Source organism: Rhodamnia argentea, chromosome 8 (genome assembly GCF_020921035.1).
Source record: "Rhodamnia argentea isolate NSW1041297 chromosome 8, ASM2092103v1, whole genome shotgun sequence".
In the NCBI taxonomy this organism is placed as follows: Eukaryota; Viridiplantae; Streptophyta; class Magnoliopsida; order Myrtales; family Myrtaceae; genus Rhodamnia; species Rhodamnia argentea.
In genome coordinates this window covers 26,712,981-26,740,941 of record NC_063157.1, presented here as the reverse complement: position 1 = coordinate 26,740,941, position 27,961 = coordinate 26,712,981, and the positions used below count along the sequence as shown (strand labels likewise).

Below are 27,961 nucleotides of genomic sequence, written 5' to 3'. Positions count from 1 at the left end.
GATCGATAGTTGTAGTCCTCGAACGGACCCGGGCCCTAGGAGAGGGTCGTAGCCCTCTCCCGGGCGAGGTGAGGGCTTGCTAGGGCCGACGACCCCAATGGCCACAAGCGAGAGGTCCGACCTCCTAACTGTGGTTTTTTTTTTTTTTTTTTACTCTTTTTTTCAAAATCTTAAAAAAATAGAAAAAATAAGTTAAAATACTAAATGGCCAAAATAGCCCTAATTAAAGTAACTCAGGCCCTCTTTTGAGACTAATATAATCACTTCATGCCCTTATTTGAAACAATGTCCACTTCAAGCCCTTATTTGAGAAAATGAAGGTACTTCGGGCCCTTTTTTTGAAAATTTTCCCCCTTTTTCAAATGAATCTGTCATGCCATTTACTTATTATTAACAACGAAGATTTTATACAACTTGAAAGAGACAACATACCACGAGGGTGACTCCGTCCCTTCCAATCAAGTCTTAACCGAAGACAATCGAACTAAACATAGGTTCATGCTGCTTCCGTCTACTGGGCGGCTTGCCCGCCCCAGTTTCATATTAACAACAATAAATTGCCATCTATAGTTCTAGAATCACTAATTACAAAGTCGTGAGGATGCTCTTGCCACAAATCCAGGTCCCACAAACATCGGAAAAAAATCGATTTCTATACCGTTGTCTAAATTATGTATTTCGCCTGCATTCTGTTCATCAACAGGAGATTTCTACTGTACAGTAATTGGTACGGAAAGAATTGTACAAAGCTAGAACCACAGGATGTCCTCATCTTATATTTACTTGCTAATTGAGATGCTATCAACATTGAATAAGTACTCACAAATAATGACTTCACTCACGTGAAAATTCCACCCATTAACAGTTTCTATAAATGCCTTACCCTTTTATGCAGCGAAGAGTGTGAGGATTTCCATAATTTCAGCCTTGGATCTTCACTATCATGGCCGAAATATTCTCATAGTTTTCATCACCTGAAGACGACAGAATGGGCACCTTGAAACAGCAGACGAGCATCTACGGCAGAGGACATGGCCACATGGAACAATGGCAACATCCACTTCACCACTCAAACATACCCGACAAACCCACGCCGCCTTGGCCATGTCAGCTTCTTTAGAAGCCACATCAGCCTTCTCCTGCAGAAACAATACTGAAAGTCATCAACATCATGTTCGCTTTCAGTAAAAAATGGGGTAAAACACCTGGGATAATCATGCAGTCAAATGGAATTTTACAGTGGAGAGCAAAAACTCGCTTTCTTCATTGCAGATTCATAGGTTGATATTGTGGAAATGACAATTGCGATCTGCAGTCAATAATCTAGATCTCTTTATTGATGCCACGGGTGGACTAAAAGATGTGTATGATTGTGTATCTTCATTAAAGGTGAATATCATACAGAAACAGTAACGCTGAACAGGCACACAAGGAATTTTAAAAGAAGAAAATTTCATGACAGCTCAAGAGGGCCCATAAGTGACTTTCACAGTTAAGCAGTACACTCTAATATAATCTGACCATGCATCCTTATGGTTACTCTGTGAAACGGATCCCTCCTTCCAGATGATGCCTATGAGGCTCGTGCATATGGTATTGATGTAAGAGCATGCCAAATCCACTGTGGAGAACTGTTAACTATGCCCCTGGAAATTCAACCATGTTAAAGAAGTCTTGGTCTTTCCCGTTTGAACAGAGATTGGCCAGTTTTCCTCTGTCTACCAATGTAGTCAAAAGCACTCACATTGTGCAGGTAAGTGCTTAGGTGGGGTGAGGCCTTGACTTCTCACTTCTAGGGAGCCAAATAAAAGGCATCCAGCAAAGAGCGCACTTTTAGCTTTAAAACAATCATGCACGAAGGGTTAAGTGCTAAACTTGATACTTCAATAAGTTTTCAAAACCCTGAAGCGCCTCGTCTTTTAAAAAGACCCTTTTTCTCCATTTATCAGAAAAAGTTCAGCCACAGTGGAGGGGTCAAGAAAAATTTCAGGACAAAAACACCTTTTGGCCATTCCAAGCAGAGAAGCCTGTGGTTCTTTCTGCACTAGTTAAGCCTGCAACACCCATGTTCTTGATCACCAGTATTTTGCTCTACAAATACATAATTTATATAATGTCTATTTTTCCTTAAGACACCTTACTTTGAAAAATGGTGGTTTCATTCACCTTTTCGATGATGAGTACACCAATTTCCATCATTCGCGAGCAACTCAGCAAGCCTCTCTTCCTACTGCATCCCTAACCCAAATGGTAAGCCTATCGTTTCTCTTTCATCTTATATCATCTGATCAGGCTTTGGGTGATCGATCCAGGATGCACTAATCATACATAAGGAACCTCTGGTGTTTTCTCCAAAATTTCTGTTCATAATCATTTTCTAATGTCACCCTTCCTGCATGCTCTACCACTTCCGTTACTGGAATTAAAATAGAGCAACCTGATTCTTCCGTGTCTCCATCTTCTGTCCAACATATTCCCTCGTTCCATTTAATCTTATGTTGGATAGGAAATAACTAATTACTCTGTCACTTTTCTCCCTGGTTCTGTATCCATCATCAAGTTCAGTCAAATCTTCCATTACTTCACTTTCCTATCTTTCTACTCTTTCATATGTTTCTGATGCCCTTTCACATCTGCGTCAGAGAGCAGCTATTGAGGAAGAGATGCTTGCTTTGCAAAAAAACAATGCTCAAAAACTTGTGCACCTCCCTGCGGACACGTTTGCTGCTGTTTGTGAGTGAGTTTATACAATGACATATAACCCTGATGCTTCGGTCGACAGGTTCAAAAGCTCGTTTGGTAGCTACAATACTCTTCAAGCCCACGGTGTAATAAATAATCTTGTCGTTCAAAGCATAGTTCTACCACATCAGGGTCATATACCTACGCTAATTAGAGAATGGTGCAGAACAAACATGCAACTCAAACCTGTTCAATTAGAAGTGCTGCTTGAGATTCCTTGAGTTGTTCCTGCAGGGATATGGTATTTTGCAGGAGAGACTGCTTCTCCACATCCATATGAATCCCTGCAGCAGAAAGCAACTCCTGAACTGCTTGAACCAGCTCTCCAGCAGAAACTTGGCCATATTGAAGTTCTTGACAAGACTGCATGTGCCAACAATAGAAGCATTATTAGCAACAGTCAAGAAAATCAAGCCAGCAAAAGATATACTTCTCATGGACTATGCTTCTCAAAGTACATGGAAACAGTAAGCAGCATTTATGAAGATAGAATAGCATTTCCAGCAATTAAATAACCGATGAAAGACCCTTAGCAGCAGGATATTGGTTTTCATAAAATCTTTAGAGTAACCCATCATAACAAAAACAAACAAAAGATACCCGGCTCCACATAGATCAGATTAGGAACAGCATAGTAGACTAAGCGTGCTTGCCTTGCTATAATGCTTATTCCTTAGTCCATTCTAATTTATTATTTTCTAGAGTATTCCAACTTTCCCAAGAATAGCTAAACTATAATTTCTTGCTCTGTGCGTGGGGCACTAAGTTGAGGGAGGGGGAAATGATGGATATTTGCCATGTCAATCAGAGGTAACTTTAATCAGATAATTTCACACCACTACAAGTCACCATTTGTCACAAAATAGGATCAGCAGAGTTTTCTGCAAATAAGAGTCTATACTATCGACCAAGAACAACATGAGAACAAAGCCAACCTGTGAGGATCTCGTTCTTTCTGTCCTAGAATTTTCTGAAATCTCCATATGAGTCCTTCTACCAATAACTGCAGAGGCATCATCCTGTAAGCATGCTGATGAACCCGCCACTCCCATAGAAATATTTTTGAAAGAGAAGACTTGTGAAGACAAAAGCAGTTCTGTCACTCCAGCCATCGTTTCCACCTTCAATCTGTACAGTGCCTGCCCTGCCGATGGACTTACATCTTCTGGAACTCTACCATATCGCAACTTTTCCCCATTCTGCAACCTCCAAGCCACTATCTCTCCTCTATAGAAGGGTCTCAACGGGTGAAACTGCACTTGCATGGCATCTTGAGGCTGTATTTCTTTTCCTAGCAAACTATTGCTCCAGTGTCTTTGTTCAAGTTCTCTCTTGTCGGAACATATTTTCATAACATCGATAACAATAGATTCAGAACCTTCAGGACTTAAAAACAAAGATCCAATTGGCAATGGGATAGGGGAACCTAAAACCTGGCTCACAACAATTGCAATGACATCAAGTACAGAAATACATGCTGGAGGCTCAGCGATCATAATGGAAGCCTTTGCCTGGTCAACAAAGTAAAGAGTTCGATGGGGAGATCCACCCTCCCACCCAGGAAAATAGGATTCCTTGTCTACCCGTGTAATTTCAATATGACCAGGGAGAAGAACAAACTGCGTATTGAGGCTCTTTACAAACTGCAATTTTCCAGCCACAGTGTCTAAGGTTCTTTGTATAAGTTCCAAATTCAGATGACTAAGTGCAGGTAGATATCTGGACATGCTTTTTACAACAGTACAAATAGCACTGTGAAGAGATGGGCTGGACAATCTATCTCTGATGGCTGCTAATGGAACTGACCCGATGCAGTCCAAAGTTTGCAACTGCTCTCTGTGACAGAGTTCCTGCAAAAAATATGCCATTTCCGCTAAAGAAGCAACCCAAAACTCACTTCCATTTCTTGCTAAAAGAAATTGACCAGCATAAAAAGAATTAATACGAGAACATTATACCTCAATAACAACATCAGACAGTTTTCGGATGCCAAGGGCTTCACATATCTTGTCAGGAATATGAGGATGAACAAATCTTAACCTTGAAGTATTAATATATTTGACAAATTGGGAGCCATGAGAATCAATGTATACACATGACTGTGCATGCACAAGTCGACAGGCATCGTCAGGGACTACTGCTTCTGATTTCAACGCAATGCTATCAGTGACGTTCACATCATCAATCCCATCAGAGAAGAAATACAAAATTTCTATCACAGCACGAAATTCATTTGGATTTAGACGCTGATATCCACAAGTTTTCTGGAGATCTGAGAGAAGACTCTTTGCTGATGCAACTGAGAGCATGTCTTGAAGTCCCAAATCTTTAAGAAGCTTAATATAAGGAAGATATATAGAAGGAAGTTCAAAAGCAAATGGGGACAAGTTAATTGTGAGACGCACAAACAGAGAATCAGCTGTCACCAAGCGTGTACCATTGGCAGCAGGCAAAAATGCCACCTTCTGCAGTTCCGTTATATCTGCAAGTACAAAAGTAAAATCAGGAAAGCAAAAACTTAAAGACGGCTTGCACGTATCAACAATGAATTCTATAGGTACAGAATGTTATTGAACGCACGCAATTTGCATCATTATGCTCAACAGAGGCAAAAACACCCAAAAAATGGTTGATGCAATGAATACACCCGAACATGAGTATTTAATCCAGCCAGCAACTTGCTTTCCTGTGTCTGTGACATTTGTGGACCACAACCAACTGATCTTAAAGTTTAAACTGTTGAGTAAGGTAGGGTTTACTATTGCATGTAGCACTCTACCTCATGCACTGGCTGGGGTTAGCCTAAGAGTAAATTGTGGAAAATAATATTGGGGGAAATAATTTAAAGGCTTAGCAAGATTGGAACTCTGTACCTCCTATTATAATACCCCGTGAAATTTTGAAAAACCACATCCAACTAACCAAAACGCATAAGCTGCTAGATTATTCATGTTCCTTTTTTTTTTTTGTTTTTTTATCTTGATAACTCGTGATTTCATACCTATGTTCTGTAACTTACGGCATATGGTTATTATGATCATTTACGTGACAAACGATATCACATAGATGTGGCTGATGTGGTGCCGACAGCCCTATCGTAATAGGAATGCAAGGCCTTTCCTTTGAAAGGAGACTTGGGAAGAAAAATTGTTGCTGTTGACCAACCCATACCTTATTACCAGTTCTAGTCTCCTTAACAATAATACGCTCAGTATTTGTGAATTATCCCTTCCTTCCATAGAAGAATGATGTATGAGGATGAAAAGGAAGATGAAGGCTAATGCTAATGCGAAAATAAAGTCTAATTCTGTTCAGATTGGCAAAAACCAGTTAATCCCCTCAAAACAGGATTGTTGAAGAACCAAACTAGAGCTTTCTTTGCAAGAGAGAGTGCACATTGACAAGACGACATCAAGAGTGAATTAAAGCACGAGTTGAAGCCCTAAAGCTTTGAAACCCTATTTATTTGACGCAATTATATAAAATCACAAATAAATCCCTTTGAGTTTCTCTACACTAAATAAACCAACTCTAATGAAATAACAAACAGCTTGCAGAGAAATATACTAGACTACACTCAACAGTAGACAAATCAACCTTCCAGTAGACAATTCATTGGAGAATGGCCAAAGTGCGTCGATGGCAAGTAAATGAAAATAAAGTGCATGGAGTTAATGGAATTAAATTTGAGTGACCTAAATCCAAGTGATCAAAGTACGTTGACCGTCTCTGAAAAGCACCCTTCAATTTTCAAAGCATTGACTGTGATGCACATAGTGAACAACAGTTTCCCTTTTCATGTCGAAAGTGCCCGTGTCAAAATTCGAGATTTTACCTATAGACCATTCCTTAATATCTTGTTCATTCGCAATGAGATATCTTCTTTATATGCACATTTTTTTGTGGGCTTAACAAGGCCCTTTCAACATTATTCAATTACACAATGAGTATCAATCTCAAACATTGTTGGATCCGGAAACGGAGACGTAAGTCAGCTCTAAGAAATTGATAAAAAAAGTCAGAAAATTCAGATTTGTCCACAATATCCATTATGGTTTTAGGAGTAACCAAAATTACAAATATATTTGTTGACTGCCACATGATTAAGTTTGCCACGGTAGTAAGACCACATAGAAGAACTAAAGCCTGCATGATTTTAGTCATTTCACAGCCATGCTAAAAAGTCTGGACTTTTACTTGTGATGAATAATTTCGATAAAAAAATTAGAAGCCTGAATAGAAGAGGAAAATACCTGAAGAAGAAAGGGAATCCCACACCTTATCCAGGTATTTCAGAATCACTAGGGTTGCATCATCAACTGTCATCATGCCAGATGCTATCGGCCAGTGAGCAAGTGTGTCTTCACCTCCATTTCTTCCAATAACCTAGACCCAGATTTTCACATTAATCATTAGTTGGGTGAAGAACAAAAGTTAAACCAATTCAAACAAATTAATTGTACCTGCAAATGTTTCAAAACTCTCGAGAAATCTGGAGGGCTTTTTAGGTAAAGTGATCCCCAAGAGTATTCAGGTGGAATAAAACTTTGTCTGGTCAAAATGGGAGAGCCACTCCAAGCCAAAGGCCAATCTTTCAACAGAATAGCATCACTATATGAACTAAGCACTCTTTTGCCACCTTTCCTGCCAGCAACACTTGGAAAACCCAGCTCAGTAGGAATGCACGCAATCTTGCCGAGATTATTGCAAAAGTTGTTACCATATAGGACAGCGAAGTTAGCGAAAATAGAATCAACAACAGATCCAGCCAATGCATATATTTCCATAGGAACTCCATTCTGAGAGTTCACCAAGTCTGTCCCAATATCATCTGAATCCCCTGCACCATTCACCCATTCAGTTGCTAAATACTCGACTCTTTTCGCACATTCAAGTATTATGTCTGCTTCTGTCGCAGTTCGTAAACCTATTTTCCGTAAGATGCGAAGCCAACCATCTGTAGAAAACCTTTCTCCAGGAAATTTTCTCCTCTCACCGGAGAACACAGATGCCAATAATGCATCACTTGGATCAAACAAATCCTTAGCCATAAAAAGATCTGGGGAGAACTCGTCAGCACTTCTGATAAATTTACTCTCTTTCAAAGACTCAATTATACTAGATTCCACCTGAATATCTTGCCAATTCATGTATATATAGATAAGTATATCCTCCTGCTCAGCCTGAGGTTTCTTGGCATACCCAGGTAAGGCAAACCTTACCAAAATCTGTTGATTATGCAACTCAGGGATACCAAGTGCTCGAAGTAATTGACCTTCAGTGGATTCTGTATTGTAAGCAAGGCAATGCTCATGAGAGGGCTTAAGAAATGAATTAGAAGATACGATACAATGGTTTTCATTGCACAATGCCGAATATGCTCCAGCAACCGTTTTATAAATAGGCAGCAAACGTAGTGCTTCAAGTTCTTCTGCATCATAGATGGAGTGATTGGACAAGAAATCATTAGCAAAAAGGCTAAAGAGTTCATCTCTGTCAGAAGCCGAAAAGGATGTAAGTTCAGGAAAATAGCCAGCCTTTCTAGCTGCAACTAACTTGGACGCGATGACTTTCCCAAGTGAGTGACCCGGTGGAGGGAGACAGTTGCAAGAAGCAGCACACTCAATAAAAGCTGTGTCGAATGTAGGTATATTGCACTGGTTCAACAGGGACAGCAACCATGGATATTTACATTTTGCAGCTTCGAATGCAGTAATGTAGGGAAGAGTTGAAATAGATTCAGAAGGGCTGTTTAGAACAAATTTCGTATTATTATCTTCAGAATCAACAATTTCCAAGGAAGATGGATCTGTCAGTGGTGGAGGAATAAAGATGAGATGACTTTCCCTTACGCGGCACAAAATTGACCTTCCAAGAAAAGCAGGTATCAGGGGCCAATCAGAAAACAGAGAAAGGTCTGACCATGAGCCATTGAAGTTCTTCCAGAAAAGTTTTATCCATTCAGGGGAAGGGCCTTCCTCACTACCAGAACCAGGTGTATTTTTCCACGAAAACCAGGGAGCCAGGTTCGTCGCCATAACACGAGCCACCCAATTCTCATGGAAAAGTAACTTCATATGCCTAGAAAGTAGCGGAAGAGAGAAACTTTGCAATTTTAACAAATATTGAAGAGTGGAATTTGAAAAGATTTCAATCAAGATAGATCGATCCATTACTTTTGCATGGATAAATTTTGCGGCCAAAGGAACCATCAGCACCTGTTGTTCTCTGCTTCCAAGCCACAATTCAGTCATTCCCAGCCTAGAAAGTTGTTCTGCCGCTGTTGGACATGGTAAGCCTTTAAGTTCTGCAGCTGCTAAAAGCAGTTTATGGTTTACGATTCCATTGCTGCCATTAGAAATAGCCAAATTGCTGTTCCTAGAAATTGAGGGCCCTCCAGCTCTGCCAATATCTTCAACAACTCCTCTACCAAAATCAAATAAAGCTTTCCCCAAACTTGTCACCACTTCAAGTGCATCTCCGGAACTACTGGTACCATGAGCAGATTCATTTGGACTTCGGACATTAGAAATCGACAAAGATGCAGCACCAGCGCCTGCAGAAGTAGATGTGCTAGAAATGGAATGGTTATTACTCCCTCCCACTGATGTACCGTCTTCATTAGAACTAGTCAGTTCTGTCAAATGAATATCGGATAAGCAGTACTCCATAACATCCACATAGGTGTCAACAGACCGAAGAACAGGAGATGATGAACGAACTCTTAGGAGGTCGCGCACCATCTTCGGTTTAATTTCTTGAACTGTAACACCAATGGACTGAATCTCAGCCACCAATTCCCATGATACAGAGAAAACTGGATATTGCTCCTTGACAAAGTCACAAACTGTGGCAGGAAGCAGGTTACCAGCCACAGCACTCCCCGGCTGTGAAAGAAACATTCCCTCACTAGCTTTTACCAGATTACCCGAGTATAGCTGCCACACAGGGAGGTCAACTGCACGAGCGTAGAAGGGCCTTATCAATTGCTGCACTACGCATTCCCAATCAGCTCTGGGTCCATTAATTGCCAGCAAACCACTTTCACTGGTATGTTGATCTGTCAGAGCAGACTTTGGCCAAAAAGAATATATCTGATCCCCATAGGCCATCACAGACAAACTAAGTGTATGGGCTAAACCAGGTTCTATAACAGAACTTGAAGGTTCTCTCCTCAACTTTTGCAATTCCATCACCATTTCAGTATATGAATCAAGGACGCATGACATCAATTCTCTATTCCAAGTCTCAATTAACTGATCTCCAGCATCAAGCACTGCATCAACCAATTCCTTCTTATCTTGGTACTTGAAGAGATAACGACCTTTGTTGTGGCAGACGAGGAAACAACCGAGGACTGTGACTGGTAAGCATATATCACTAGACAAAGGAAGAGGTGACAAAATGGAGCTTCCTGGACAAATAACAGGATGACCATCGTGGGACACATGCGCAGCAACTCCAGCAACAGGTGTAAGATTGTATGCCATATACTTCCTGCATTTTATCATTTACGTAAAAAGACTCCATTGTGACAAAAACATTGCAAAATCTACAGAGATGTGAATAGGAAAAGGACAAATAGAAAAGCAGACAGAAGGAAGAAAAGCTACAGTTGGAAAAGATTCCTACTTGAAGATATACGGCATTCGTTAACTAACAAATTCACAGAACAAAACTATGAAGTAGAGTGTGCCCATTCGTTTGAATACACAGCTCAAGAACGCCAAATAACTAGCAGTGTAAACCACCAGAAAAATTTTTCTACAGATCTTGGCCAAGAATATATCATCCAGAAAACCATCCAGGAACTACTGGGACGCAAACTAGAATATTGCACACTGAGTAAGGAGATGGAAAACAATCAGGAATGCAGAGCACCAACACTGTGAGAGAGTTTTTTTCTTCAAAGTCCAACCGCACATCCAAGGTTGGTAATTCACATGCTGCAGACACAGTGATATCAGGGATAAGTTACTGCCGATACAAACATTGGTTGTTGACATCATCCACTGTGCGCTGTCACTACTGGCCAAGCGTTGTCACGATCAGCCAGCACTTTTGGCAGTCAAATAATCCGATGCCCCAATCACCATCCCAAGACTCCGAGATACTACACATGCTTCACTTCACACACCAAAAATGCCATTTCTTAAGCTGCTTTTAATAAAAACATTGGCAATCAAAACTTTTTTCAAACAGAGTATTTTGTGTCTAATAGATGGACGATGAAATTCAACAACATCCACTTGCATTCTCTGCCCCTAGTGATATCCACTTGCATATGTAAGAACTGACTTTCACGGGGTTAATTTTTAGTCATTGACATGAACACAAAAACAGTGTGTAGGATCAATGTGCTTCTTGGGAAATCAATATCCAAGAGAAGAGAGAGAGAGAGAGAGAGAGAGAGAGAGAGAGATCCCCAATGAAGCTTAAAGAATACCTATCAAGAGCCATATTTCTAGTCTGGCCAGAACCAAGGCTGAGCACAACAAGCCATCTGTCAACAACTCTAGTAGCTCCTTTACGGACAATCACATCGATACTTTGAACTTTTGTACTTGTGTTTGAGCTGCTAAATAACCTTGATATCTGAAATTTTCTCCACTTCTTCTCTGAAAAGGGGTTTCTACTGACAGCATATGATGAATCAACAGAAACTGAGTACTGCTCTGATGGCTTTGCATTTCCTTCCTCCCATGCTGAGATTGTTACCTATTTAAATGCACACAACAAGTTAGAGATTGGAAGATCACATTATATAGAAGGTTGTCCAACAAATAAGCATCACTGGTGTAGAATCAATAGATACATGATTGCTGTCACTCTGACAAATTATGGGTATCAGATGTCTGGGTTTCTGATTTCACTATTCAGATCTGAGACACAAGGACTTTACTAGAAGTGATGGCCAAGATAGAATACCTTCATGTGGATACATCCACATGGATAGAATATGTGTGTCTCCCAAAAGTACCTAATGCCTTCTTTCAGTAAGTTCATTTACAAATATCTTTTCCCCTTAATAGACTTGTCAATTGAAGGTCTCCATTGGCTAGCCCACTGATTTTTTTGGGTTTGTAAATGGTCTTTAAGGCTTAGACCAAGATCATTCAACTAGACCTGACAGGTACTTTAACTATAACTAGAGGGGAAAAAGATGTGCACGACTGCACAACTATGCATGAAGATGACTATCTTCTGTTTTAATAGCATTCACCCCAGTGTCCGCTTGCTTTCCCCACATGATGTTGCTACTTATGTAGCATGTTCCAGGAAGAACATCCAAAATGCTTATCTTATTGATGAAGCCATCATAAAAGCACCTCAACTCCAAAAGAAGCTTGAAGTCTAATTAGCTGTCTAAGATAGATGATTGAAGACGACAAAAAAGACAAGACAAATTAAAGCCTTATCCATGGAAAGTAGTCAGCTATTTTAATATCTTACACCATGCACTCAATTGTGTATCAACTCTTCTGAAAGATCCAACTGCTCAATCTATTTACTATATCTGTCCTTTTCAATCTTCCCACCACATATTTAAGTCTCCTTCCTAAAGGCACATATTCTCCCTAGACATCTAAAGGTAGTCGTTCCACATGTGAAAACCACCTTAAAAAGAGCTTCTCCGATCTTAACAAAAATTGAGCTACCGGAAACCAACAAAGCATTCTATTCTCTATACAGATATGTGCATGTTCATGTTTCATTGCCTAGCACTTCGTGCCATAAGCACAACATTAAAAGCCTTGGGAAGACGATTTTTCAGTATGTCTTAATACAGCTTAGTAGTTCTAGGCCAAATATTTCACGCTAGTGCTACCTTTAATGCACCAAATTGCATTAAAGTTCTTGGGACGTAAACCAACCACCAACAAAGAAATTGGAAAGGTACATCATTAAATTTCTTTGAGTTACCATAAAAATAAGGGAATGAGTGAGCATGTAGATGAAGAGGTGCTGTAAATGCTTCCCTACAGTATGGCACTGTTTTATTTGTAGGGAAAATGGCACAAATGGTCCTTGAATTTTGGCCCAATCTGCAATGTCATCCCCGAACTCTTAATTTGATCAATGTGGTTCTTGAATGTTAGGTTAATGCGCAATGTCGTCCCCGACCTTTTAATTTGTTCAATGTCGTATCTGAACTTTTGGTACATGTTCAATCTAATCCCTAATCTATATAAAACTGTTCAATGTAGTCCTTCTATCAATTCAAGTCCAGGTACAATTTTGAACATTCTCATATAGTTCACTAACTAAATTGAACATGTACCAAAAGTTCAAGGACTGCATTGAACAAATTGAAAGTCCATGAACAACATTGCACATTTAGCTAAAGTTCAGGAACTATTTATGTAATTATCCCTTATTTGTACTGAAGATGGACTCGGCAGATGGATCCGGTTACCCAAAGTGGTACTGCTTTTTAAAGGACAATAAATTAGATATAAGTTTGAATGCCCTCAACAAAGGTGGAACTTGCGATTTACACCTGAACTCCAAAATGTGGCACTTTGCCCAGTGGACTCATTATGCTTTCAGCAACCAATTTCTAAGCTCCTATAAATATCTCAACAATCCAAGCTCATTCAACAGTAAAATGAGGAATTATTATTCTGTTAAACCACTAGTAAAAGGAGCTTGAGTAAGTATCTAATATATGCAATTTTGCAATTGTAATTCAGTCCAACATAGTTTAGTATAGAAAAAGGAAAAATCCTCCCAATAATATGAAACCACTTTTAAACAGTCGTTTCATTAGTCAAACTTCTTGGGAAACCATTTTTTGATCTCTTTTCTGAACCTTTTATGAGATTTTCATGACTGCTCAGCTCAACAGTTGTCAGTTCTATGAGAAATCGAGGCTTCAAAAGCATTACGTAGCAAAGCTTGTACAAGCAAGGTAATGCATTTGACTGAGACTTGAGGGATCTGTGATGTAGTTAACCATTTCCTTACCTGCAAGACTGACTTCAAAAACAGAAGAACTCTTGATGCATGCTCCAAAAATTTGTCAATTTTCAGTTCAATGTTCCTCAATCCCATTTCAAGTCCATCCTTCATGCATTCTTGTGAAAAGGGCATGCGGACCAAAGTACAACCAGATGGTGACCACAGTTCATCTTCATCAAGCAGCAAAGCACTGAACTGATCACGAAATCGTGCAGTCAAATTAGTACCTGAAAAGCCATCAGGCAGCAAGCTTCAATGATTCAGCTATTAGCACGAAGCACAAAGCACACAGTTCCATCAGGCAGCAAGCTTCAATGATTCAGCTATTAGCACGAAGCACAAAGCACACAGTTCCAGAGGATTATGCATTCAACCAATCAATTGAGCAAATTGATCATAGAATATTGAAAAAGTAACGGTTGTACAATACAAAGTACCTTCAGAAATATCTACAGATTTGTATTGAATATGGCAGCAAAAATGTCAATGATCGCAAAAAAGCATGTTACATAACAAGAGATCAGCTTTCCCATATATAATGAAAAAACTGAACCTCAGCCAAATTTAATCCTCCCTTCAGTCTTAAGCCATGCTAATACAGAATAAAACCAATGAAACAAAATATGGTTCAAATTACAAACTGCTGACACCTAGAGACAATCGAACAAGGGCTGCAATTAATCCCTGAAGAAAGGTCAAAATCCACTTCCCACGCATTCTAAGAACTTGTTTTTGACTAAGTGTTTAAAACAGGAAAGAAGACAAACATTGACAGATTCTTGACCCAATCGACCTTAGAATAGGTATAATAGGCAATACTAAGACATAATTAAACTCATATTGGTTTCGTAACAACGTAAGCCTTTAGAACTGATGGTTGCGCCTCGCGTTTGATTCCTCATAACCCCAATTTCTCCCATGTTTAGGTTTCCTGAACTATGCACGAAGTGATTCAACAATTCTTTCACCCACAAGCATCGGGTTTGCAAGCATAAGGCCTTCATCATCAAATCAGTCTTCGGGGTTTGAGGTATAAGTATCTTCTGCACTTTTTCTAACAGCTTAACCTTTTAGGACAAGAGGTTTTGCACAAGTTTTAAGACTTTTAGTGCGCATGTCCTAGTTCTCATACTGGTCAGACTCACCTTATGATAACAATGACTATTAACTAAGGTGGTAGTGGGCTCTGCACTACTTTCAGCCAAAAGATCCCCAATCCCCCAAAATAGGAAAACTTCTAATTACTGAAAAATGTGGCCTACGCTTGCATTTCAACAGTAAAAGACAAGTAGACTAATGAGCAATGTGAACTGACAAAAGAACAAGAACTACCAGGGGCAGTTTCTCTACTATTGGTGCTATCCTTAGGAATATAAGACTTAATAAACCCATCGGCTCATAGCATCAAGTTTTAACAACAGATGAAGGAAGGAATAATATCACAATGACCCAAGAAAGGATATGGAGGAGTGCAACAAGAAGATATTAATGCGAAAAGCACAAAACAGAATATGTCACCTCTCAATGAAAAAGCTTTTGCTGCTGGAGCACAACTTGAAGGTGCACCGAGAGCTAAACCACGTGGATCAAACATATAAAAGTAGTCCGAAGAGATGACATATAGGAGATCACAGAGAGTGTAACAGCTTAACAATCCCAAACCATAATTTAGGGTATCACCACACAACCTCCATGGAGGGCGAAGTTGAAGACTGCTTATTTCATCAGTACTCAAAGTAACTCCTTCAAGAATAGCCACTAAACCAGGGCCTTGGAACTCCGCTGCAATAGTTTCAACAATATAAGCACGATTGAAAATAACATGAAAAAAAAAAAAGCAGTCTCTGCTGCATGAGACGACCATCATTACTAAACCTAGAAAATGCAGGCAAGGATCTCATGGGTGTGGCAAATTCTATTAAATACTCCTTCAAAAGCAATCTCCTCCATTTTGAAAGTAAAGGAACTATCCTATGCAAGAAGAAAAGAACTTGGATAAAAAGCATAGGCGTGGCTTGGACATACCAAGATTATGCTGCATCAGAGACTGGCAAGCATGTTTTCGTTTGTCAATCATCAGATGCAGTTTCTTAGCCTTACAGCAATCTGCCAATTCAAGGAGGTCAAACAATAAAAAGTCACCACCCCCAAAAAAGGCCAAAAGCTCCTTTACTTTGCCATAATCCATGCATGGTAGATCTCTAGTTGTCTCTTCATCCACTAACGAGAGGCAGCGAAGTGATTGGATGCCCAATTTGCTTGCCAAATCATTGCTGATACAATCATGCACAAACCGTTTCTCTAGAAGATTACTAGTGTCGATCCAAGGTGCATCATTATAAACAAGGTCCCCAGCCCACCTCAAAGATCCTGAAGAATCTGGAACCAAGATGGAGGTTCTAGATGACTCAGAGAGAGGTATATCCAAGCAATGATCAGCAACAGCTTCTAGTATACGCACAACAAAGTTTAACTGATCTAATGATAACGTAGAGCCTTTCAAATCATTGCCCAAATGTTGTAGAACACGAAGGTAATCTCGAAAATCAAAACTAGGTTTAACACCTAACGCCAAGAGCAAGTCCCTAAATTCCACCAGTTCAGATGGAACAACATATAGATAAGGATAGAACTTCACTGGTGAATCAAAAGCCAGGGCACTTGCTGGTACAAAACTATCTCCTGTCCAGATCCAGGAAATACCATCAAGTCCTGATTTTAGCACCTCAAAATCATCAGTACCAATAAACTTTTGTAATTTTCTATAGAGGGATAGGACTCCATCTTGTAGAGCATCACGAAAAACAGGTTCCACAGAAGAATGTAATTCAAGTTGACCATAAAACTTGGATATCTCAATCAACTGCGTCAATAGGACTGTTACATTTGGAGGATCCATCCAACCAAGTTTACCTATCAAGTACATCGAGAAACAATCACCATCTAGTATGTGCATTGTTGAAGAAATTATCCACATCTGTGATTTAGGCCTCACAATGCTTGGTGCAGCCACTTGAATGGTGGATTTCAGCCAGGGAAAGCCCGCAAACGGTGGATCCAAACAAATAGGACACCATGCAATACCCTTCAAATCAGACCAGAACTCTTCTTCTGATATATCATCAATCACTGTGTCAAAGAATGAAACAGGGTCTACTTTCTCTTCATCTCTATCGGAGTCAAAATTATTGTTACTTCCATAAAATCCACCATTGCCAGGAAGTATGCTCAAATTGGAGAACTCATCAGAAGATCTTCCCCCTCCATCACCAGAGATTTTACATGCTATATTATCTAGCATGCCAAGCAGCTTTGTGCCATAGTTAACAGCCTCCAAATTTCCCCTATTGTGGAGCAGTGATACTGATCTTGCGCAATCAAGCAAAGTAGTATAACTAAACGTTCTTCGAAGTCCAAGATCAACTAAGATGTCCAAAATATCAGGATCAGAAAATTTCTCAGAAGGAAAGAAAGCTTCTATATGCAGTACCTTCTGCAGCTCAGACACACGAGGATCGTAAAGCCTGACAAAATATTAACCAGAGATTAAAAGAAAGCATACAGTAGTTGAATTCGATGTATTTATTGCCCACTAATTAGGAACACACCATGACAAAAAATCTTACCTTGTAGCAGCAATGGCAATATTATGTCCATAAAAAATAAGCGAAAATATATTATTAGTTTTTAATTATAAGTGAGAAAAAATTGCAATTGCAGATATACGTCTTTTATTATAAACAAACATATACATATACTTATACGCCATAACTATCTTCTTAGTAAGCAACAGCACCATGAACCAACTATTTCATTTGATAAAGAAAATGACATGTATGATAAGCATATGAAGCATCAGGAAAACAACAATAAGTACTATAAATAACCTAGTTAAGTACTGTTTATTGTTTTCAACAAAAAAAAAATAGTGTTTATTGTTAGAAAGTCCACCCTAGAACTGTAAGCTATTAGATGGAGGGATACATACATAAAAGGCCATTATAAATCTTGTATACAAGCAATGTCATAGTTTAACACCCTCCAAATAACGTGCAAGCCTAACTGAAACCATATGGAGACCGGACTTAGAGTTGAAGAATTGGAAGCAAAAACCATATAAGAAATGGAGTATTTAATGGACCATGAAGAATTGAAACTGTTTCAGAAAATCAAGTCTTAAAGCTCCATACAATACTAGCATAGAGAGTAGTAGAACATTCAAAACAAATAAAAACATCCCTAAGAGATTTCAACCACATCAAGTAGCACTAAAAAGAGGTTATGAAGAATAACCAAATAAAGTACCTGGATGGCTCAAGCCAACATCCGTCCACTGCCAAAACAAAAGGTATTGCACAAAGAATAGATTTAATACAATTATCCTCATCAATCAAAAGCTTAATGTCATGCAGTATTGCTGATATAGCTTCTGGCCGATTAACAAACTCTGACATGTGCTTGAGTGCATAATCCTTGTAGAATTCCAACTTTTCTGGCTCTTGAACTTCTAAGTACCTTTTCAGAATGATTTTTTCTCTCTCTGTCTCTGTACGCACAAAGTCATCATTCAGAAGATCATCACGTACACCATTAGGTTTAAGCAATTTAATTGGACTATTCAAGCTGACAAGTTTTCTGCTTCTATATGATTCAAAAATCGGAAGGGATCTGATAATACTGATATGGTGGTCATCCACTTGCTCCTCAAAAAACCACTTGGACTGAAGAATGAAACTCTTCAGTTCATGTAGCTCACCTTCTGACACATCACTGAAAAGGCTATGGATATTCTCAGGCTTCCCAGCAATAGAAATAAAAGCTTTTAATATGCCGGTCGCTGTTGGAGGTCGTACAAACTGGTCCAGCTGTGGATGTTCAATTATCATGTCAGGTCTTAAGAACTGACATCCTACTTTCACCAATAGACAGGACATATTCTCGCTCCACCCATGATTTATTAACACATTGGAATTTTCTGTGAGTCGACAAAGAAAATTGCTGCCAACAGGCAGTATGGGCCACTTGGAAAACAATGACAGGTCATGACAACTTAACTTTAAGTAGCTCCAAAATAGATTCACCCATTCGATACTTGGGTGGCCTTCAAGATCAGGCGACCAGTTGACCTGTGTAGCATACTGCCATTCGGCTGGTAAAAATTTCACAAAAAGTTTCTCAAGCAAATGGCTCGAGAGAAATGACAAATTTGAGTCTCCCCTTTTAGCTATATCACAGAGCTTAACATGAACTTCTTCTGGAATCCCAGAATCAACTAGTTGATGTGGAAGGAAATCTTTCAAAAGGCCGTATTCTTCTCCTTGGGCAATGTAAATTCTTTCCCCAACCCTGTTCTTGTCAAAAGTTGTAAATGAACCATCAGCAAGAGGCAAAAGAGGCAAACCATACAGATTCTCAGTTTTAACTGTTCCATTTAGATCAAGCAAACAATACTCAAGGGTCAAAATAACTCCATTTCTATTGCTGAAATTTCGTCGCCGTCGAATCAACAAGGACCTCAGAAAATGAGGTGTAAGGAAGTGCAGTGAAGGGCAGGTCTCTGCAAATTTCTCCACAATAGGCTCAGAAACCATCACTAAAGGTAAACCAGCATCCGACAATGCTTCAACCAGCTCATGTGCCTTATGAAAATTAAAATCAGGAAAAAGAGCTTGTCTGGCTGCTATCCACTGGCCCCCCCTAGCATTTGTGTGCAATACACGAAAACCAAAGTTAGCAATGGAAGCATACAGTTCGCGCACCATTGATACCCAAGGTTCTGATCTTACCGCCGTTGGCCAAAATGAGAAGAACAAATCACATGGACCTATCTCTACTGCAAGTTTCTCAAGCAAGTGACCATAAGCTGGGGCAGCCACATCCTCAAGCAGGTAAAGATTCCAGTCAGAGCGTTTTTTACCATGCCCTGCCATGTCATTCCCAAACCAAATGTCTCTCCTGTTTGATGACAACTCAAAATATGCATTAACATGCGCAGGAAGACCTGTGCTGATAGGAAGTGGAAGAAAACAGAAGGCACGGCCCTCAAAATCCTGCTTACCCTTAGTTGATGCCACAGCTACTTGAAATAGCTCCGGGGTGGCCAAGGAAGCATCCTCCTTCCAAGAATCAAAATCATTTTTATCTTCCACTGTTTCTGAATGTAGATGAGCAGCGACACAAGCCCAAGGAACAAAATTTGCAGACTTTCCAGTAGAGGCTGCTAAGCTATTCTTAGGTCTCCCGCTACTCAAACATTCACTGGTGATCCAGAAGTGTGATAGAGCTCCACACGAGCCTTGCTCCCTGACAATAACCTTTTGATATCTGCAAGGGCGATCCTCACCGATAGATTCAACCAATTTTCTAACAAACTGACCTTTATCCATTCCACTGTGTTTATTTCCATCAATAAAGTTAAAGATCTGATGCAATGCCTGATGTTCTGCTGGGGGCTCTTGGATAATATGCTTTTGCACACGATGGAAAAGTTGCATCTCATGACCACTTCCCTCCTTGACAAAAATATTAACAGTTTTGACATTGTGTAAGAAAAGCAAAGCATCAGAAACAACCTCAGAGAAGGAAACAAAGAGAGACATGACATCTTCAGGAGTGTAAGTTTCTTTCTTTATTTGGCTTCTAGAAGCAACAGTTGCACTCCTAAGGGGAAAGCGGAAAAAGGTACCCGGAAATGGATGTTGCAAGTCACAGCCAAAGTGCAAGAAAGGAGAGAACTGATCAGGGAATTGTTCAAGAATATTTCTCCCTGCAAACCTGATTCGCAAGCCAGGATGAGAAGGAGTGACCCCGGGCAAGTTATGGGCATGGGGATCAAACATGACGAGATTTTCCCCCGAAACAAATGCAGGAATGTCTGTAAAATGGTATACACAATTAAATCCCAGCCCAAATCTTCCAATAGCAAAAGGCTTTTCTAGTTTGCTTTCCTGACCAATTCGTGAGATGGCATATAGATCTTGTGGACTAAAAACAGAGTCATTAAAGCAGCATAATGCAGGGCCCTGCCATTCTACCATTTCGGGAGAGAGAACAGAAGAAGTCCCATACTGCGTTTTATCCAAGAGAAATGTCACCTCAGAAGCACCCGCATCCTCTGCATTCTGGACCAGTTCAAAGAGGACTCCTGGTCCATCTGCATACATTTCCAGAATATGTTTAAGTCTCGTTGTCAAGGCTTCATGCTGTCCAAAAGCTTCAGTAGCTCCGTATAAACTTAAATTCATGGAATCAGCATTCTCAGCTAGCAAGATCCTCCGGAGAGAGCAAACACCAAGCTTCTCTGCAACATCATTTGAAATATTTCCATGAACAAATTTTTGCACCCTTGTCTTTGCATTGAAGACAGAGTTAGATCCACTACCAAATGAGCTATCAGAATAATCCGGGCTTAGCAACCAGGGAGCATCATTATAAACCAATTCGCTTGAAGGGAAGAGTCTGCCAGAGACATCTGGTAAGTATATCTTAACTTGTTCCTGGATCTGAACTTCAGATAGATGTTGCACAATCAGAATGGCAGCCCTGATTTCCCCGGGATCAAGAGGCAAGAAACCTTTTCGCATGGCCATTCTGTGTAGGATATTAACATAATCAATAGGCTTCAAGAACTCCCTAACACCAAGCTCTAAGAACAATTCTCCAAACACAGCTAAGTCAACAGGTATGACACGAATATAAGGAGCCAAATGAAGAGGACCATCAAGGACAACCTCATCTGAAGTTGAAAATCCATCTCCGACCCAAATCCACCTACTCCCTTCAAGAACAGCCTTTACAATGTCCATTTCATCTGTGCCAACCAGACCTTTCAATAATGAATATATCCTCGGCATAGCCAAAGCCAATTCTTGCCGGAGCACCAGGTCATCCACAGTCTCATTATTTTTCCCAAGTTCGAGAAGCTGGGCAGCAATCACACTTCCCCCAGGCAGGGAAGACCATCCAAGCCCATGTGACAGGGCAGTGGATGAGCACTCCCCATCCAGTATCCGCATGCTTGCAGAAACAAGCCACAGGTCTCTCTCCAAACGTACAAGCTTTGGAGGAGCCACATTGGAAGAGACAACAGGCCAAGGCAAACACTTAAATGGGGCAGATACCAGAACGGGGCACCAGCAGATCATTCGAAGATCAATCCAAAACTTTTCGAGGTCAGACTTCAAGTTGCGAGGCCTGAATGCAGTAGCAGCAAGAGAAAATATGTTATTTACCTTTCCCTGTTCATCCTCCAACTTATCTGGCAGCCACTTCATTGCATTCACCTCTAGAAAAGAAAGCAGCACTTTGCCTCTGTAATATGCCTTCTGTGGATCCTCATGGACCAACCTCTCCACCTGTCGGGCACTTTCAATTATTGTCTCAGGGGAAATAGATGTCCTTAGACCCAAACCTTGCAGCATGTCCAAAATCTCAGATTCTCGAAAAGAAACATGCGGAAAACAGTCAGAATTTTCCAGCAAAGCATATGTTTCTTCTACACGAGGATCATATAATACTGAAGGACATTTGATCAAACCACTCTTAGTTGGAACAAATTCCAAACTTCTCAAGCATTCCCTCAGAAAAGGGTCCTCAAGACACAATTGTGGCAGATTCTTCAAAACCGAAAGCATAAGGCCATCACGGATTTCAGGTTGCAAGTCCCTGAGTCTACAAAAGACCTGCTCCCTGTAAAAACGTGCCTTTCCCATTCTCTTGATTCCATAATACTTTGAAAGGACCTCCTCTTCAGTTGTTGAAGAGATCATAATAAACTCAACTCCCAGAAAGCTCTCTGGGACATCCAATGGGGGTAAGTACTTATGAGGAACTTCTAAGTCGGCATACTCAAAATTCAGGTCAGATTCTGCCGAATATACCTTGTAAATTGGAAGCTTCCTGCACTTTTGAAGGTCAAGATCATTCACACAACCTCCAATGTACCGCTTAAAGTCGAGAAGAAATATTCGAAGAACATCCCTTTCTTCTGCTCCGACATTCTGAAAAGTTTGAGTCATTCCACCGTTAGAAGAAATAGAGTCAAAAATAGATTCCAGAATACCTGTGATGTCACTTTCCCATAAAAAGTGCGACAAATTGTGATGTTCAACCCCAAAGTCAGGATTGAGTATCTTGCATCCAATCTTTGCTAGGATATCTTGCATCTTGTCACTCAAATTGTTCCCCCTGATCAGCCTTGATATTCTAGAAGCTCTACACAGATGACCAGATGTGGACGGTAAAATTGGCCATTCACTAAACAAAGACAAGTTTTCACACTCAGCTTTAACATACTGCCAAAACAACAAAAACCATGAGGGAGTCGGTTGGTCTCGACAATTCTCTGGGTCCCAGACCACAGTGTTCTTGTACTTCCAATCCCCCGGTACAAAGCCGGGAAATAATTGTATGAGATGATCAATGTTGAAAAGAGTAAGATTGGCCTTTGAGGATTTAGCAATAGACGTAAGTCTGCCTAGTAAGTGGAGAGGGATATTGCGATCAATCACTCTATCCAAGACTTTCTGAAGCAGCGCGAACTCAACTTCGTTGCAGACAAAGTAACACGACCCTTTTGAGGCATCTGATAATGAACCAAAGTCACCATTTGCGAGAGGAAGCAAAGGAATGTCATAAGCATGAGTGCCAACATCAGCATCGATCAAGTCTTCAAGACAATATTCCAACAAAACAAGTTTGGCAGATTTGCTCAAGGATCCTAGAATTCTGCATCCTTTCAGGTGCTGCCGTACATTATGTGGATTGACTACTTTCTGGTGAAAAATGGACGCATAACTCAAGATCATAGTAAACAATTGATGCGACAAAGAGACAATGGGCATTCCTAGCTGAATCAAGGCTTCCCCAAGTTCTTTACTTCCAGCAAATTCTGCATCATGAAGAAAAGCCTCAGAAGGTGAGACCCAATTTCCTCCTTGAATCTCAGAATATAGCACAGGGACATTGGCAATGTTTCTGAATATGCACTCGACTAAAATGTTCCATGGCTCTTCAAATTGACCAACAGGCCACAAGGAATAGTATAAATCGGTTGGACCAAGTACCTCTCGAACACCAAGCAGCAACCGCGCAAAAATAGGTGCTACAAGATCTTCCAGAAGAAGCCTGTTCCAGACAGAACGCACTTTCCCACTTCTATCCATATCATCTCCATACCAAATTCCACGACGATTTGATGACACCTCAAAGTATGCATTGACTTGCACTGACAGTCCAGTTCTCACAGGCAATGGAAGAAAACAAAATGCACCACCGAGCTTGAGAACACTTGTCTGGTAAAAGAATAAAGAGCGTGAATTACTTCTCTAAAGGAAGCTCCTCAGGAAGATACTGAACAGTAAAAGCAAAGAGAGACTTAGATAGTTACAAGAGCATGTATTAAGCAAACTGGCATGGCAAAAATGAGCAGAAAAGTAGAAAAGTTTCCCCCAAATGACATAAAAAATAACTTATATTTTAAGGAGATAACACATTCTACGAGTGATCATCAGTGGTCCCAGTTATTCACAAGGATCTAACACATTCTACAAGTGATAATTAATGATCCCATTTTTCCCATTGACAAGAAGTGAACAGGAACTTCGTAGACTTGATTTGACCTTCACAACTGATGCGAGCAGTCTGCCTCACCCTACTGCGAATAACCCCGTGACTGAAACATCAGGGAGGTAAATTGTAAGGAATATTGTGTGTATGATAAATGCATGTGAAAGTGCAAGAGATTCTCAGGAAAAATGTCCACAGTTTTTAAATACATTTCAGCACAGCTGCAGGGGGCAGTTTCAATTATTTCTTCTTCTAATAAATTTTTTCAGACAGAAGTGAAAAGACAGTCAAACAGCTAATATTTCATTTACAGTTCAGATAACAAGTCTATGTAAATAAGTTACGGCAAAATATCCCCTCACAGACTAAATTCCCAACCATGGATTAGTAACAAAATCATGCCAACATTGTCTTTAGATCAGCTTGGAATCTGATAACATTATCCCCTTGAAAACATTCAACAAATTGCACAAAATGAATGCAAGTCCTAGCTCCTCTTAAAATAAGTACATCCTGTAGTCCCATAGAACACTCCCCAAAGAGATATAGAGCTGCAAATAATTAGTCTTCATTTTGAGAGAGAGAAAATTGCAAGTTACATCAGATGGTGATATGCAGGCTGCAACTGATGCCCACGGCAGAAGGTGCATGTCATATTCTCTTGAAGCAGTTGATGCAAAAGAACAAATTCTACTAGATCTGGACGCCATTGCTTGAACTATGTAGAATTGATCTATCTTCTTCTCAAAATTATTCCCATTGGATGCTTCACTCAGGAAGTCCAGTGAGAAAGAATCCATCTCGCTATCTTGAGAATCAACTGATTTTGACATGGTAAGAAATGCCTGTCGATGCAAAATTGTCTCGCTATTCACAGAACAAACAGAACAAGAATAAAGCTTCATAGGTTCATTTTGTCCAACATCCCAGATATACATTTCAATAGACAGAACGCTCTTAAGAAAAAGCAGCGTTAGAACTCCCTCCTCATACAGCTGAGCGAACATTGAACAGATATCATCCTCCTCATAAGCTTGCCTAGAAAGCTTACTGTCAACAGCCTGAACTACATTTCTCAGTGGAAACCGAAACAAAGTTCCAGAAAACGAACTTTGCATGTCACAACCAAATGCACAATATGGAGAAAACTGATCGTTATATATTGAAATAGCTGAAGAATTGACAAAGTCGATCCTTTTTCCAGGATTTGCTGCAGACACTTGAGGAAGATAAACACCCTGAGGATCGAACAACACAACATACTTCCCACTCACGAAAGAGGGCAAATCAGTTAAATGGTACACCGAATTGAAGCCAACCCTGAGTGACAAAATCATAGTACAGACGAAGTCAAGAAAAGATTCAACAATCGATGGAATGTGACTAATGATTCTAAATGATAAAGAATATCAACAAAAAATAGAACATCAATGGATCTATATCACTTAATAAAAGACATATGACGGGACACAAAATCCAAACTGCATGCCTGTCAATTAATGAAGGCGCGTCAAGATGGATAACCAAAAGCAAACAAAAACACAAAATTAAATCTAAACCTAAAATCAATGACGCCATGGAGACCCGATTGCCACTTTGACTTCAATTTGGCATCTAATCAGGTCGGTATTGATGTAATTTTGTCTTTCTCATGGTTTATTGGGCCATAATCAGAAAATTGAAGGGAAAGTCGTATTGTTTCGTGGTACATATCCTTGTGCTAGTTTCAGTCTATGATTGACCTTGTAATTACTTGAGGATGGACTAATTTTGCTAATCCATTTCAATATAACATAATAAATGACCTAGCTCAACTTTGCATGTCGATAAAAAACTTCTACTTCAAACCACTTTGATAAACGATATCATGTGCTTCTCATCCGAAATTTCTCTACAACAAATTATGAGGAAAAAAAAATGATATTCCCATCTACATTTAAGGTGTGTGAAACTGCAGATATCTACTTTTGCCAGAACCTTGTTAAAAGGTGCCACTTGGGACAAGACACTTGTTACACATCCAATCAAGGAAAATGTATGCACAAACTCTACTTGTGCTATGTAGATGCTTTTAAAATTGAAGTATTCCATATTTAGTATGCTTAACAAGTGCCCCAGGGCAATAGTTAACAAAACGCTTTTTGCCAGCATGCTTCTAAAATAAGTTATTTCTTCGTGAAGATAACAAGTACACAATCTCTAGTGAATGACTGAACCATAAGATGTGAACTGCACCTATTAGTAACCCATATAGCCAGCTGGCCACCCAATTTTGAACCCAAATTGTGATTCTCTCAGGACAGCCAAACAGAAATCTTGCAACAGGTTATAGTTATAAATCAGGACCACACATATTCCACATGCACTAAAAGTCCAAAATTACGTGCTCACGACTGCAAGAGATCAAAAGTTGCATTTTCCTCAGTATTCATGATCCTGCTCAATCAAATCTAGCAACAGCTGAATCACTCATCCCACTGCAGGAACCAAAAATGCATCAACAACTTCGCACTCCCCAAAAGTATTTAACAAATAGAAGAAATTACTGTTACGACAGGATTCTCAAATTGGCAAACAAGCTACTTCAGTTCCATTCTCTTTCTGATCGGTAAACTCTAACACTTCCATGTTACAGTACCAGAGCCACTCCTGCTCGAGGAAACTCCGAACTCAGCACAAAACTCCAACCATATTCATCATCCATATATTAGTTTAACTCTCTGTCATATGCGGTGAACGCACGTACCCGAAGCGGCCAGTCTTCCACGCCTGCGAATGCTTGCTACTCCCGCCGATCCTCGAAATGCTGGCGAAATCTTCCTCCGAGAAGACAGCGTCGTTGTAGGCCAGCAGGGCGGGGCCCTGCCACTGCGCCAGGGAATCCGACAGGAGAGACCCCGAGCCGTGGACGCGGCGGTCCAAGCACAGGCGCACAGTGGTGGCGCCGGCGTCGTCGGCGTTCTGGATCATCTCCTTCAGCACCGTCGTGCCCTCGGGGTAGTTGAGCAGGACCTCCCTGATCCGCCGCGTCAGGTCGACCTTCTGGCCGAAGTCCTCGATGAAGATCGGCGGAGAGGCCGCCATCTCTCGCTCCCGGGCGGACGATCCAATGCTCGAACGGCGATGAAACCCGGTTCGGATTCGGAGTTTCAAGGCATGATGGTGGTAGCGATCGGGAGAATTGGAATCGGAAGCTTGTGGAAGTCGGTGAATACTGTGATTGGGGAACGAGGGAGAGAATTGGTTTGATTCGGGTAAGCTCGAGACTTCGTCGCTATTACGTCACTCGGTCACGGTCAGCACGGACGAACGGTGCCCTTGATGCCCGCAGTCCCGTCGGTGGCTCTGCTTCAAATTACGCTTCCTCCGTAGAAAGTTTTACTTTTCCTTTTTCCCGGGTCCCGTTCGAGAAAAACGGGCCGACATCCCCTTTACAAAATTCCCATGTGGGACGGACCGAATTCTCCCTCGTACTGGTGAGCTGAAGAGCGGTGTTTTGAAATTCAATAGTGAGTGATGCAGGTGTGATGACTGATGATGTAATTGATTCATAGAAGTGGCGTCGAGACATTTGTGTTAGGAGTCTAGGTTAGGAAGCACCACCACTCTTCAAGAATATTATGTCGTATTCGATATCTCGACACTCGCCGATATGCGACCGACATGCGGCCATCTCTAAATACACGACCGA

At 40.4% G+C, this 27,961-nt stretch overlaps 1 protein-coding gene across 4 annotated transcripts; it reads right to left on the bottom strand.

The window, feature by feature from the left end:
* Positions 1 to 354: 354 nt before the first annotated feature.
* On the bottom strand, positions 355 to 27,621 carry LOC115738244 (sacsin). 4 transcript variants are annotated; one of them, XR_007199500.1, is made up of 14 exons: positions 27,017 to 27,614; positions 24,870 to 25,590; positions 18,010 to 23,996; positions 15,730 to 17,228; positions 15,223 to 15,486; positions 13,711 to 13,931; positions 11,189 to 11,460; positions 7,206 to 10,239; positions 6,996 to 7,128; positions 4,701 to 5,224; positions 3,678 to 4,592; positions 2,929 to 3,105; positions 884 to 1,139; positions 355 to 625 (listed from the first exon to the last, which is right to left on the bottom strand). XR_007199500.1 is itself a non-coding variant. In XM_048283794.1 (14 exons), the coding sequence occupies exons 1-14, from the start codon at positions 27,352 to 27,354 to the stop codon at positions 942 to 944; spliced, it is 14,253 nt and encodes a 4,750-aa protein (XP_048139751.1). In that variant the 5' UTR covers positions 27,355 to 27,614; the 3' UTR covers positions 635 to 941. The 4 variants fall into 4 exon arrangements, 3 of the variants coding, with proteins under 3 accessions (XP_048139751.1, XP_030526678.2, XP_048139752.1); XM_048283794.1 differs by lacking the exon at positions 355 to 625 and having other exon boundaries at positions 635 to 1,139; positions 18,010 to 19,045; positions 19,076 to 23,996; XM_030670818.2 differs by lacking the exon at positions 355 to 625 and having other exon boundaries at positions 635 to 1,139.
* Between the last annotated feature and the right edge of the window lie 340 nt (positions 27,622 to 27,961).

Excerpts from the sequence above, each read along its gene's own strand:
- LOC115738244 (XM_030670818.2), bottom strand. The coding sequence starts at position 27,354 with ATGGCGGCCTCTCCGCCGATCTTCATCGAGGACTTCGGCCAGAAGGTC. Across the intron at positions 11,461-13,710 it reads TTTTGAAGTCAGTCTTGCAG|GTAACAATCTCAGCATGGGA; the intron begins GTAAGGAAATGG and ends GCATTTAAATAG. Across the intron at positions 7,129-7,205 it reads GAGTTTTGAAACATTTGCAG|GTTATTGGAAGAAATGGAGG; the intron begins GTACAATTAATT and ends ATCTGGGTCTAG.